The sequence below is a fragment of the Pelodiscus sinensis genome, chromosome 1 (assembly GCF_052426305.1).
Source record: "Pelodiscus sinensis isolate ZL-2025 chromosome 1, ASM5242630v1, whole genome shotgun sequence".
NCBI lineage: Eukaryota > Metazoa > Chordata > Testudines > Trionychidae > Pelodiscus > Pelodiscus sinensis.
The window spans coordinates 229882394-229894751 of record NC_143052.1 but is presented as its reverse complement, the minus strand read 5'-3'; the positions used below and the strand labels follow the sequence as shown (position 1 = coordinate 229894751).

The 12358-nt window shown below is 44.0% G+C and overlaps 1 protein-coding gene across 4 annotated transcripts in view; it reads left to right on the top strand.

Moving 5' to 3' along the window:
* Positions 1-426: 426 nt before the first annotated feature.
* PLCXD1 (phosphatidylinositol specific phospholipase C X domain containing 1) overlaps positions 427-12358 on the top strand; it is a 35839-nt gene continuing 23907 nt past the window's right edge. The window contains exons 1-3 of one of the 4 annotated variants that reach the window (XM_089775363.1): positions 427-636; positions 10195-10269; positions 12183-12329. In XM_089775363.1, the coding sequence (XP_089631489.1) occupies positions 12218-12329 (112 nt within the window). In that variant the 5' untranslated portion in view covers positions 427-636; positions 10195-10269; positions 12183-12217. Of the gene's footprint in view, positions 637-10073; positions 10270-12182; positions 12330-12358 lie in introns of those variants that run through there. The other 3 variants (XM_089775364.1, XM_089775365.1, XM_006135837.5) reach the window with 3 other exon arrangements.

Sequence of the window (12358 nt, the reverse complement as noted above, 5' to 3'; positions counted from 1 at the left end):
ACACCAGTCAACTCTCCTAGAGTCAGGATCCAGTCATACCGCTGTGGTACAGAAAATACTATTCCATTAAAAAAAAAAAAAAGACCAGGTAAGTAAAGATTAGCTGGACCTGCTAGTCATAATGGTAAAAAGTAATCTAGATAGTGCTAACATTGCTTCGACTGTTGTGTTAGTATTAGAGCTCAATGGGTCAAATATTTCTTTAATTTTCTTTCTGTATATGGAAATTAGATACAGTGCTTCAACTGCCAGGCCCAATGAGCTCTAGTCCTTAATGGGTCCGAAAGAATAGTCCAGCAACCACCTCCAGTTATTCTCCATGTGCCCCTCCCCCCCCGCCCAGGCACGCTCCACTAATTGCCCTCCCAACTGCCACAGAACGTCTCCTTCCTCTTAACGCATCGCAGGTGGCACTGTTGGCATCTGACAGTTGCTGCTTCCCCCGTGAAATACCAAGCCAAATGTTTTTCCACAAAGGAACTGTGTTCAGCGGGAGTTAAGGCTGAGAGCACGTTTCAGTTAACTTCTCTGAGACAGTCTGGTTTGTTCAAGACTCGTGTTTTTTCTTTCCGCTCCTGCCTGAAGCTCAGACTGTGTTCAGTGACAGATTTTTCTTTCCCTCCGGGGTCTGGTGAGGTAAGGATCTAAGAGGACATTGGCTAGCCCTCTGTGGAGCTGTCTCACAATCCCAAGCTTATGCCCATGTAAGAAAAAAAAAAAAATCCCTCTCCCCACTTGGAGACCTTGTGATCCCCATCCCCAGTCCTGGAGCCTTGCGCCAGAGGGCGGGGACATTTACGCACCCGGGGGCGGGGGTGGCCCCCCCCCCCATAGCCGCGCCCGGGGCCGGTGCCCCTCCCCCCGCAAGTGCCGCGCGCCCGGGGCCAGCGCCCCCTCCAAGCGCCGCGCGCCCAGAGCGCTGGCGGCCAATCAGCGGTGCTCCCAGGGCCGGCGCTCACCGTGCGCCCAGGGCTGGCTCTGGCACCATGCATGCGCCATGTGCCCGGGGCCAAGCCAGCCCCGAGCACTTGGCTGGCACACACAAATGCGCCCGCGGGCACCGTGTTGGGGACCACTGTCCTAGAGGACTATGTTTTGTGCTTGCTGGGCTAAAAGCGTCTATTCTTGGGTCAGACGCACCTTTTCACAGCTGCTCTCCCCTGGCTGCATTCTGTATTTTACCAGCGAGAGAAAAGTCCTCCTTCCCTCTGTCAGCTGGGTCATTTGTATTTTCACAGACAACTATATCTTCACTATATTTTGCATCCTGCCATAAAAAGTCATAGTTAATTTCCATACACATATCAGTACTGGTGTCTTGTCAAAATGGGACTTGGTTTGGGGACCCTTGCTCTGTCCCTGAGAAGTCATCTGTTTGGGTGTGTCCAGACTACATCCCTCTTTTGACAGAGGGATGTAAATTAGATACTTCTAATTGCAAATGAAGAAATTGCAAATGAAGCTGGGATTTGAATTTCCCACGCTTCATTTGCATAAAAGGCGCTTTTTCGAAAAAGCGCTATTTTGAAAGTGAAACCTCAGTCTAGACGCGGTTCTTTCGAAAATAGAAGCCTTTTTTGAAACATCCTGTAAACTTCTTTTGAAATAGCACTTTTTTAAAGGAGCACCATGACACGATTATGCAAATGAAGCGCAGGAAATTCAAATCCCAGCTTCATTTGCAATTTCGAAGTGTCTAATTTACATCCCTCTGTCAAAAGAGGGATGTAGTCTAGATCTAGACACAGCCTCAGATTGCTCCCCTCCAGAAATCTCAGAGGGGTAGCCGTGTTAGCTTTCTCAGTGATCAGTGCTACACCTCCCTCCCTTCCTGAGGTGATACAGCCTTCAGGTGCAGTGCAGGAGCCAGTCTCAACCTCCTCCACACTTAGAAACATGCTTCCCCTTGCTGCAGAAAAATCGGAATCTCATTCCTTCAGCACATTACCTTTTTCCTCAGGAGTTCTAGGGGAATATTCCTTCTTCCTGTGGGCAAGCACCTTAACAATCTGAGCTATGCCTTGAAAAAATCATTTTCAAGAAACATGTCCACCAAGAGGGGCCCTATCACTCCAGCAGTCAAAACACTCTCCAAATCTTCCCACAGCACATGAATTCTAGCTGGTATCAGGAATCTGGTTTTATCCCCCCACCTCATCTAAAATATCAGTAATTTGAGCTGGTAATATGTTGGCATCTGGGGCCACACTCTGCTTAACCAGAGAAATTGGAGCCCTGCGTCTTTCCATCCTAAGCAGTCCCTGCCATTAACCCTGATAACCCTACTGTATTATCTGCAATCTAATTCTACAAGAGGCTAATCTCTCAAAACCAGTATGACAGGCACTTGAGGGCTTTTTGTGCTTAGGAGAGCAGAATTAACATGGGCTATTTGCTTCCTGCTTCCACCCAGAATAGGCCATTTATTTCTCAGGTGATCAGTGAAATTACATTGATAATGCGTTTTGGGTTCTCCTATTTTTATGGGAGATTTTGGATGAGGATTAGGGGGAACATTTTGTGGAGGAGAGTGCCCAGCCTCCAAGCCACCCACCTTTTTCCCATGGATAAAATGGGATCACTGTTTCCCACCAGGTTTATACTCCTAGGCTATCTCTACACTACGAGTTTTCTCGGCAAAAAAATATACAAAAACAAGTAGTGTGGACATTTTCTTTTTGCACAAAACCCCCTTTTCCCCTCATTCATTTTTCCATCAAATCTTTCATCTTGTCCACATATTCCCCATTACTCACACCAGCACCCCTCTTAAGATTTCTCCATTACTATCTATATGTTTCAGGGGTAATCTGAAAAAGTTTCAAAATTGTTTCTCTGAATTTACAGTAATTCAAAGAATCCTGAATTGGCAGCACATTGAATATATTCAGAACTTTAGCTTTGCAGCCAAAGTGGGGATATTCTTTGTCATCAGGAATCTTATGAATCATATGCATTCTCTCAAAGGTAGTAAACTATCTTGCAATATCATCTATTTTTTGTATGCAGGACACAATTTTTCCCATTTGTTGGTTTTGGAGTCGTGGGAATCAGTGATGTGGGGAAGTGGGAGGGTAAGTGTGGTTCTGCTTGTCTGCCATATCTAGTTAGTTCTATTGTGCTCAAGTCAATAGCCTTCTGCTTTCAGTTTTAGGGCTTACTGATGTACTTGCTTCTGGGTCTCAGCTGTGTAGGCTTGCAGTTCTAGGAATTGCTGATGTGTTAACCTGCAGCTTTCTCTTTCTTTTATTGCCAGTTCTTTTAACTCCAAAATTAGTTGATGTTTTTCTTCTTCTTCTGCAGTCTGATGTTGGCACATCTCTAGTTTTGCAACTGCATCATTATCGCCCACCTTCTGCTTTTTCTATTTATACTTCCTTTTCCAGAAATAAGTGATCAGAAAATCACAAACTGGTAACTTTCTCTTTGACTGTTTTCCACCACTACACTTGGCTACGTCTACACTGGCACCCTTTTCCGGAAATGCTTAAAACGGAACAGTTTTCCGTTATAAGTATTTCCGGAAAAGGACCATCTACATTGGCAGGATGCTTTTCCGGAAAAGCACTTTTTCCGGAAAAGCGTCTGTGGCCAATGTAGACGCACTTTTCCGGAAAAAAGCCCCAATCGTCATTTTCGCGATTGGGGTTTTTTTGCGGAAAAGACTACTGTGCTGTCTGCACTGGCCCTTTTCTGGAATAGTTTTTCCGGAAAAGGACTTTTGCCCGAACGGGAGCAGCATAGTTTTTCCGGAAAAACACTGACAATTTTACAGTAGATCGTCATTGCTTTTCCGGAAAAGCAAGCGGCCAGTGTAGACAGCTGGCAAGTTATTCCGGAAAAGTGGCTGCTTTTCCGGAATAAGTGGCCCAGTGTAGACACAGCCTTTAGGTCTCTACACCAGTGTTTTAAGTGCAAATCTCACTCAGAACAACCAGCTGTGCATTTCACCCTGATCACTGCACCACTGTGATACCTACTAGGTGCAAATTAGATTGTGGGACCACTGAGTCCTCTGTCCCACCAACGTGGGATATTCCTCTCACACTGTTATGCTATTGTTAAATTACAATTCTGTCACAGGCACTGCACTTGCACAGCTGTCCACAGGCACAGATACATTCATCTGAGTTACATGAATCGTCTCCCTGCCACTCATGAACTATGAGTAGGGAGACTCCAGCCAGTTCTCCTCAGTTCCCCAGTCTTACACTGGTCAGAAGCCTGATCAGTGTAGGCTCATTAAGAATGCCATACCCTCTATGTGGAGAGGACACAGAGTACCTTTGTAAAGTGAGCTGAGATTTCCTAAGCACTTTCAAGAAAACACACCATTTAGGGTAAAATATAAAACAGGCTTAGTAATTACAGAAAATAAATACTTTAAGTGATTATAAGTAGCAAGCACAGAGATCAGTTGGTTATTTAAGAAATAAAAAGAAATGTGCCATCTAAGATCTAGAAACTGAGCAGGGTTTGAATCAAGCCCATGTCTCACCCTGACAGATGGTACAAACAGGTGTCGCATCCTCATTACGCAGACTGGAATTGCCTTCCAGCCCAGGACCATCCTTCTCTAGCTCAAAGTCTTTGCCCTTCAGACATTTCTTTCAGATGTTGAGCTGGGTGGGGATGGGGGTGAAAGAAAGATCAAGTGATGCTGTCACCAGAGCTGGCCTTAGGCCGATTCGTCCAATTCCCCCGAATTGGGCCCTGCGCTGAAAGGACCCCCATGGCTTGAACCCGGAAGTATGCCAGGTGCGCTGCGGGAGGGGACGTCGGCCTCGGAGGAGGAGTGAGCGGTTGCCCGTACCGCAGGAGGTGTGAGTTGAGTGCAGGGTTTCCCTGCACCATGGAGGGATGGGGGTGGGAGTGTGTTAGCTACTGGAGCTTTGTGGGGGAGGTAGCTAGGGATTTTTTGTGTGCCGTTGGTTTTTTTTTTTTTTTTGTTCAACCAAAAACATTTCTGGCCCGCCCCTCCTGCTGTTGCAACTTTTGTGTGCGTTTTTTCTTTTGCTCCATCAGAATTGCTGCGGGGCCCTGTTGAAATTGTTCGGATTGGGCCCTGCACCTCCTAAAGCCGGTCCTGGCTGTCACTTCCCTTTTATATTTTCTTGCAGCTTGCTGGAAAGATCTTTTGCTGTGACACGGGAATCAGGCAGTCTCCATTGGTCAAGCAGTCTACAGTCTATCCATGCTCTCTCAGAGGAGTTTCTGGAATGGCCCTTGTGAGTGTAGAGTCCTTTTAATGAGCCATCAGTAAGTCTGGCTGGTCTGTTGTTGTAACTGAAAGGTTGGCTGTGAGCATCACCCACCCTTACAACAGATTTCAGTAACACTCACATAGCAAAACATTAACTTCTCATATAATGATAGGACGTACAGTCCAACAGGAAATTAGTGACCAAGCCACTATCAGATTAATATTGCACAAGACATACTTTGTATGAAACATATCATAACTATACGACAGTGGTGAACATGGCAGTGCTAGGGTGCTCCTTTCAGGCATGGAGTGTCATATATACCTGAAACAAGCATTGTAAACCCCAGAAATTCACTGTTATTTCTGTTTGGATGCCTTAACATTGCATTTCTACACTCCATAGCAGTGGTTTTCAAACTACAGGTTGCAACCCAGATCTGGGTCTTGGAATGTCAGGCACTGGGTCTCATTGCTGCAGGGGGATCAGGTGACCAGTGGGGGTGTGAAGGCAGGCTACTAACCTATCCTGGCACTGCAGACTGTGCTACTGCCGCAGAAGGAGCCAGCAACAGGATCAGCCTCTAAGGAAGCAGTTCCCAACCTTTTCCAGATGGAGACCCATTTTGACAATTCAGGAAGACTTGGTGATCCAAGGCAATTCAAAAACGGGGGGATGAGAAAGGGCAAAGCCACCTGGGGAGACACTTGGTGACCCTTTTGAAATGTAATGGAGACCTAGATTTGGATCCCGACCCATAGGTTGGGAAACCCTGTCCTAAGGGGAGAAGGCTTTGTGCCCTGCCCCTGCCCTGAGCACTAGCTCTGCATTCCCATTGGCTGGGAACCTGCTACTTCTGGCTGCTTCTAGGGCACATCATGGTCTGTGGTGCCAGGAGAACCTGGAAGCCTGCCACTCAAAGTAAGCCCCCCCTGCTTCAGCCTTGACCCCCCCCCCTTGATGTGTAAAAGGGAAGTCAAATCCCCCGGAGCCATTGATTCCCCTATGAGGGGCACGTACAATATACATACATTGCTAATGCTTAGATATATTTGCTATTTGTATAGGAGTAAGACATGACAAAGGTCAAGGCCTGTCGCAAGTAATAACACCTAATAAGGAGATGATGGGAAGTGAAACCAGTCTTCTGTTAAGTAGAGATATGGATATATTCCACATGCTTTAAACTTGTGACAGGCTCAAGCAGGAAAGAAAAAAGGGAAGTATGGCTCGCCCATTGTTCAGCAAAAGTGAATAAATGTAACACAGCTGTAACCGCAAAGTCAGCAAGAAGGCACTGTATTTAACCTCATTTGGAAAATTAACCTGACCTATAAGAATGCTAAATGTCAAAAATGAAGTAACCTATCATGTTAAGGCACCTAAACCAGGAAGGATGTTAACCCTATAAGACCCCTTGCTTACCGAAGCTGGGGGTCGGCTCTGCTTTGAACATTGAGTTCCTTAGCCGTACCTTGGTTGCAACCAATAAACTTGAGTTGGACCCAGCCTGAAAGTGTGACTCTCTTCTTGGGGTAAATCAGACTAGCCTCCAAGGGGACGAAACCAGCAATTTATGCAACACCCTTCCCAAACCAGAGCCCTCTCCTATACTCCAAAGTTTTCATCCTCAGCCCCACCCCAGAGCCCACACTCAAGTCAAATTATGTTGGGTCATAGGCATCAACACATTTCTTCAACTGGGACATGAGAATAAAAGTTTGAAAACCCCTGCTTTATAGCAAGGAAGAAAGGACCATCAATCCTAAACTTTTTTTTTAACTATCAATTGCACCACACCTTTAAAAGAGTTGCTTCTTTGCCACTTTCACTTAGCTAGACAGTACCTAGATGAGATCGTTCAGGACAAAAGTCTCACACAGCAGTGTAATGTATTAAGGAAGCCACTTTTAATGGCTTTTAACTCAGATTTACTTGCATATTTTTGGAAAATCCATTCCGAATTCTAAGAGTAAGTGCTGCAATGCAGAGGAAAAGGAAGTGTATTCTTCACACACAATCAAATGTTTGAATCCCTGCTCTAAATGCAAAATTCATCAGCTTTAACTATGAAGTTTGCCTACATAACTAACTAAACAAACATTTCACTCAGATACAGACATAAATCATCCATGTGGCCATCAGCGCACACATTAATTTCCAGATAGCTCCCTGACTTTATTTACCCAACTCTATAACTTCCTGTTCCCGAATGCTTCAAAAACTCAGCAACTTCTCCTCAGTTCCTGATTGTCCAGTATTTCTAATTTCACTATTAATCTTTTTTAACAAAGACATTTTTTGCAACCAAAGCCAGAAATTTTGAAGACATCCTGGACTTTTTTCTCCCACAGATTCCTTATCAGTAAATCTGCTTATTGTTATCTCTAAAGTATGACCAGAATTCATCCTTACTTTGACCTTTACTGTGTTGAAATACTTATTCATAGTTTAATCGCTTGCTCATTTTTTTCCCTGTTATTGCTTCTTTTTATGGTCCTGCTAAATCATAGGGCCACTTGGTGATCTCAGTCAGAGCAATTTAAATAAGAGTAACTCCACTGAAATCACCAGTGTCATTCTAGAGAAGAGAATTAAATTTGAAAGTGTCCATACTGCTGTGGCCAGATTTGCTTTAGCATGAAGGAACCTCTCTATTTTTAATGCAATCATCACAGTAAGTTTCTGAGAGTCAGAAAACTCTCTTCTCACCCCTCCTCCATCACCTTGCCTTCCTAGGAAGTTGCTGACTCAAATTTAACTTTGTTTCCTGATATTTAAAACTCTCCATGGACTCTGCATCATCTTGTGTCTCTGACTTTATAACCCTCTGCTCACCCATCAAGCCTGCCATTGGAGCGGGATGGGAGGGAGTGGGGAGTGCAGGGGGGACACGTGCCCAGGGGCCTGAGTGATTTCAAAGGGCTCTGCTGTGCAGGAGAGATTCACATGCCTCTTGGCTGAGTAGCAAAGGCAGCAGGTGCCTCTCCCCACCTCCCCGACATTTCTCCATCCTACTGCAGCTCAGTGCCCCTTCATATCCTTCTACTAGCTGTGCAGAGCAGGTGGAAGGGGTCCTGATTTCAGGGTGTTCTCCTGCACCTGTTCCCATCTATGTAGAGCAGGGGAGAGGGACACAGGAAGATCTCTCTCAGGAGGATTGGGGTCCAAACTCTTTTATTCTACTCCAAATAAGTGTGACTGACTGCCTTTCTTAAAGAGACAGGGCACTGTTTCTGAGACTTCCCCAGCAGCCAACTCAGTTTCTCTCTGTCTCTCTCAGGGTACATCTACACTGCACTGCTATTTTGGGATACCGGCGGTATCCCAAAATAGCTACCTCGCATCAACAGAAGCTACCCATTATTTTGAAATAATGGGAGTGCTATTTTGCCATCTCACTATTTTGACGTCCCTCTAAACCTCATTCCACGAAGAATAAGGGACATATTGGAATAGCAATTTATTTCAAAGTAAGTGCTGTGTAGACAGCACCAAATTTCAACTAACTTGAAATAAGCTATGCAATCTCCATAGCTCAAATTGCATAGCTTATTTTGAGCTCTGAGTGCAGTTGATCTCCCCTGTGCCCACAAGCAGACAGCAGACTCCAATATCCTGGACAGGCAGGGTAGGTTTGGTAAGCCCCAGAATGAGATAAGTAGTTATACCACTGTCTGCGCCGCTCTTCTGGGAGCAAAGAATCTAGGGGAGAAAGGACTTGGGGAGTGGGAACCAGGAGAGCTATCCCATTCAAATGCAGTCAGACTGCCTCAGTTGTGCATCAGGGTGGCTCCTGTTTATGCACAAAAAAGAAACAAAAAACCTAAAACAAACCAACCACATAAAAATCCCTCACTGATGTGGCCCCCAAATGAGAAGCACCTCACCCACCAATGTTCCCTTCACACTCCAGCCCCATGGGATGGAGGGTACTGATGCTCAGGGCTTCCACCCAGGGTTTTTTATAATGGAGATTGCCTATTTCCTAAAATTGGAAGGGACCTTGAAAGGTCATCAAGTCCAGTTCCCTGCTTTCACAGCAGGACTAAGTACCTGACAAATTTTTGCCCTAACTGGCCTCCTTAAGAATTGAACTCATAACCCTGGGTTTAGCAGGCCAATGCTCAAACCACTGAGCTATCCCTCTCTCAATACAGCAACAGATCTTTCCAGCAAGCTGCAAGAAAATGTAAAAGGGAAGTGACAGCCAGGACCGGCTTTAGGAGGTGCAGGGCCCAATTCGAACAATTTCAACAGGGCAATTTCGCAGCAATTTTGTTGAATAAACTCTTCTGAGAACTTGGGGCGAGTTGATTTTGTGCCCCCAGGATGGGGCCAAAAATGAAGGGTTCAGTGTGTGGAGGGAGCAAGCTGGGAGTGCCGGGTCTAGTTGGGAGGTTGGGTGCCGGGTCTAGCAGGAGGGGATATAGGATTGGTGAAGCTCCTGTTTCACAATTGGGCACAAGTGGCTCTGCTGCCATGCACTTAGGGCATTGGACTATCACTTTAAATGATAACCTACATCCTAATTGTAAAAATTGGAGATGCAAAGAGAAATTAGGTCACCTAGTTCTTCTCCTTGAAATGGAGAATGGAAACTGTTAGAAGATAAAGGTGATAATTAATAGAAATAATGATATACATTAGCTCTTGCACAGTCCTTTTCATCCTTACATCTTAACATGCTGGAAAGGCTTTGCTAAATATTATTACTTTGTGTGCTACTAGACTTCCTTTCCTTAGTCTTTGCATGTACATTTATCATGAAGTAATACAGCTTTAGCTAAATAAGTGTCGCCTTCTTACATATTAGGCAGCTTCATTAGCAGGAGAATTTATGTTCTTCCTTCTCTCACAAATCTGGGCGGTACCTGATCTGAGAATGCCTGCTGCAGATTTTGACCAATCCCATGGCAGATAGCACGCTGTGCTTGTTTGCATTGATTTCCTGCTGTAGCTAGTGAGATTCAGTTCAGTCTTTTAACAGGGTAAGACGACGATCAGCGAAAGTGAAAATGTTTTTGAAGAACAGCTGAAATGAAAACGGAATGATTTTATAAGAGTAAGTAAAACTAAAACGAACCTTTCCTCTTTGAGTACAAAAGCATAGTGTAACTAAATCAAAGACCTGGACTCCTTTGAATACTTCATTTAAAAGCAATCTGTGAGATATTATAGTGTTTCTAAATGTGGATGCTTTGGCGTGGATATCCTTTTCACTGAGCTTTTGCTGTATATAAAGTCTTTTATCCTGAACTTCACTAGCAAGCTCAATAAATCTGCATTTCTGATATGCACAGAAGGTCTGGTTCATGGTGCGGTTGATGTGGGGCTAGCAGAGGGCTGGGGTTTGGGAGGTTACGCCTCCCGCATTTTTAATTTACCTACACCCCCTCCTCGATTCCCCCAGCATGATAGAAAAAAAAATGTAAAAATGTTCCCCAGTCACTGCAGTATTAATGTGTTTCTAAGATCACTTGATTGTTTCATCCGGAGTTTCATAGGTCTGAGCATATAATATACACTTCCAATGTAAACTTTCCTATAACAGTAAAATGTCACACCCTCTTTTTTGGCCTACTGAATTTAGAATGAGCAATGAGTTAAAATGATAATACTCTGTATTATGTTTTTGCATTATTTATTGTGATTTTGGACAGATGTTTAATACAGATATTGCAATATTAATGAAATTGTGCAGTATGTCTGTACAATTGTATACCATTTAGTGACTGGGTTTAATAATTATCTGTATTATAGTAACATCCACAAAGTTCTAGGTAGTGACCACACCTAGCGAGTCTACTGTTAGACTGAAAAGAAGGCACATGTTTTTATCAGGTAGCTAATAACCATTAGAACAACATATCAGGGTGTGATGGATTCTCCATTGCTTTCCATTCTTTAACCAAGGCAGGATCTCTTTCTAAATGACACACTCTAAGTAGTAGATCATTAGCTCATATGCATTTTCATAGCTTTGTTAATTTCAGTGGAACTCTTTACAATTTCTGCCAGCTGAGGATCTGCTTCTCAGAGTTCTAACCACATGAGAGGAAGGAGCACTGACTGTTAAAGTATTATCCTGAAAAACTTGAACGTAATTACACAGGCATATTTCATTACTTTACAAAGCTAAGAGACTGGCCTCAGTTTCAGAAGCTGTGCTCCAACTCTGTGGGGTTGCTAGTGTGTGGGGAAAAAGTGGCCTGGGAAACCCCTAGGAAGAAGTTTGAAGTCCAAAAAAAGTTTCAAATATGGGTGCCTAAAGTTAGGCCTCAAATCATTACAAGTAAAGTAATATGAGGTACCTAAGTAAATGGCCTCATATTCAGAAGTACTGCACATCCAGCAGCTCCCATTGACTGTATAGAAGAGAGAAAGGAAGACTACCCAATTTCTTGCAGATGTGTAGCATTTAAAAATATTATTTTAAGCTTGCACAGCAGTGCTGATTCCTCAGTATAAACACTGTACACAGCACCACTGAAATGCAGGTCTGCTGGGAGGAAAGGATCAGCCAACTGATTGATACAGTACAGAACAATAGTGAAAGGGAAAGTAATGTGTGTAAGGATAGTGCTGTGGGATCTTTGACTAATATATCAAGCTTTTGTCCTTGCCCGAAAGTAAACTGCATGGTGCTTGGATTATTTACCTCATTAAGAAAGTCTGAGGTGATCCTGCTGGGTTGCGAACACGTGGTTCCAAGGAGGATAATGGTGTCAGACTTAAACTTTGGACACCATTAAGCCATTTCCACCAGCTTAGTAATAAATTGGTTCCTTTTCCAGAGTATAGGGGTCTTGGCCAAAGCTCACTGAAGTTAATGGGAACCTTTCCACTAACTTCAGCATGCTCAACATCAGGTCCTAGTACCACACTTCATCAGGCAGACCAAATGTGAGCTATGCAGTTGGAGCACAGATCACTCGTCCTATTTAAAATATACAAAAATACTTCAACTCTTTTCAGAACATCCTGTGTGAAACCACTACTTGTTGCAACTAATGGAAGCCACTTCAGAAAGGTTCATTAATCTATGCTATGAAAATGGTCATTGGATGTCACAGCTGCCAGAAACTCTCTGGGATGTTCCTCTCTATAACTTATCTCTTCCAGGTAAATATTAACTTTGTCCTCAACATACT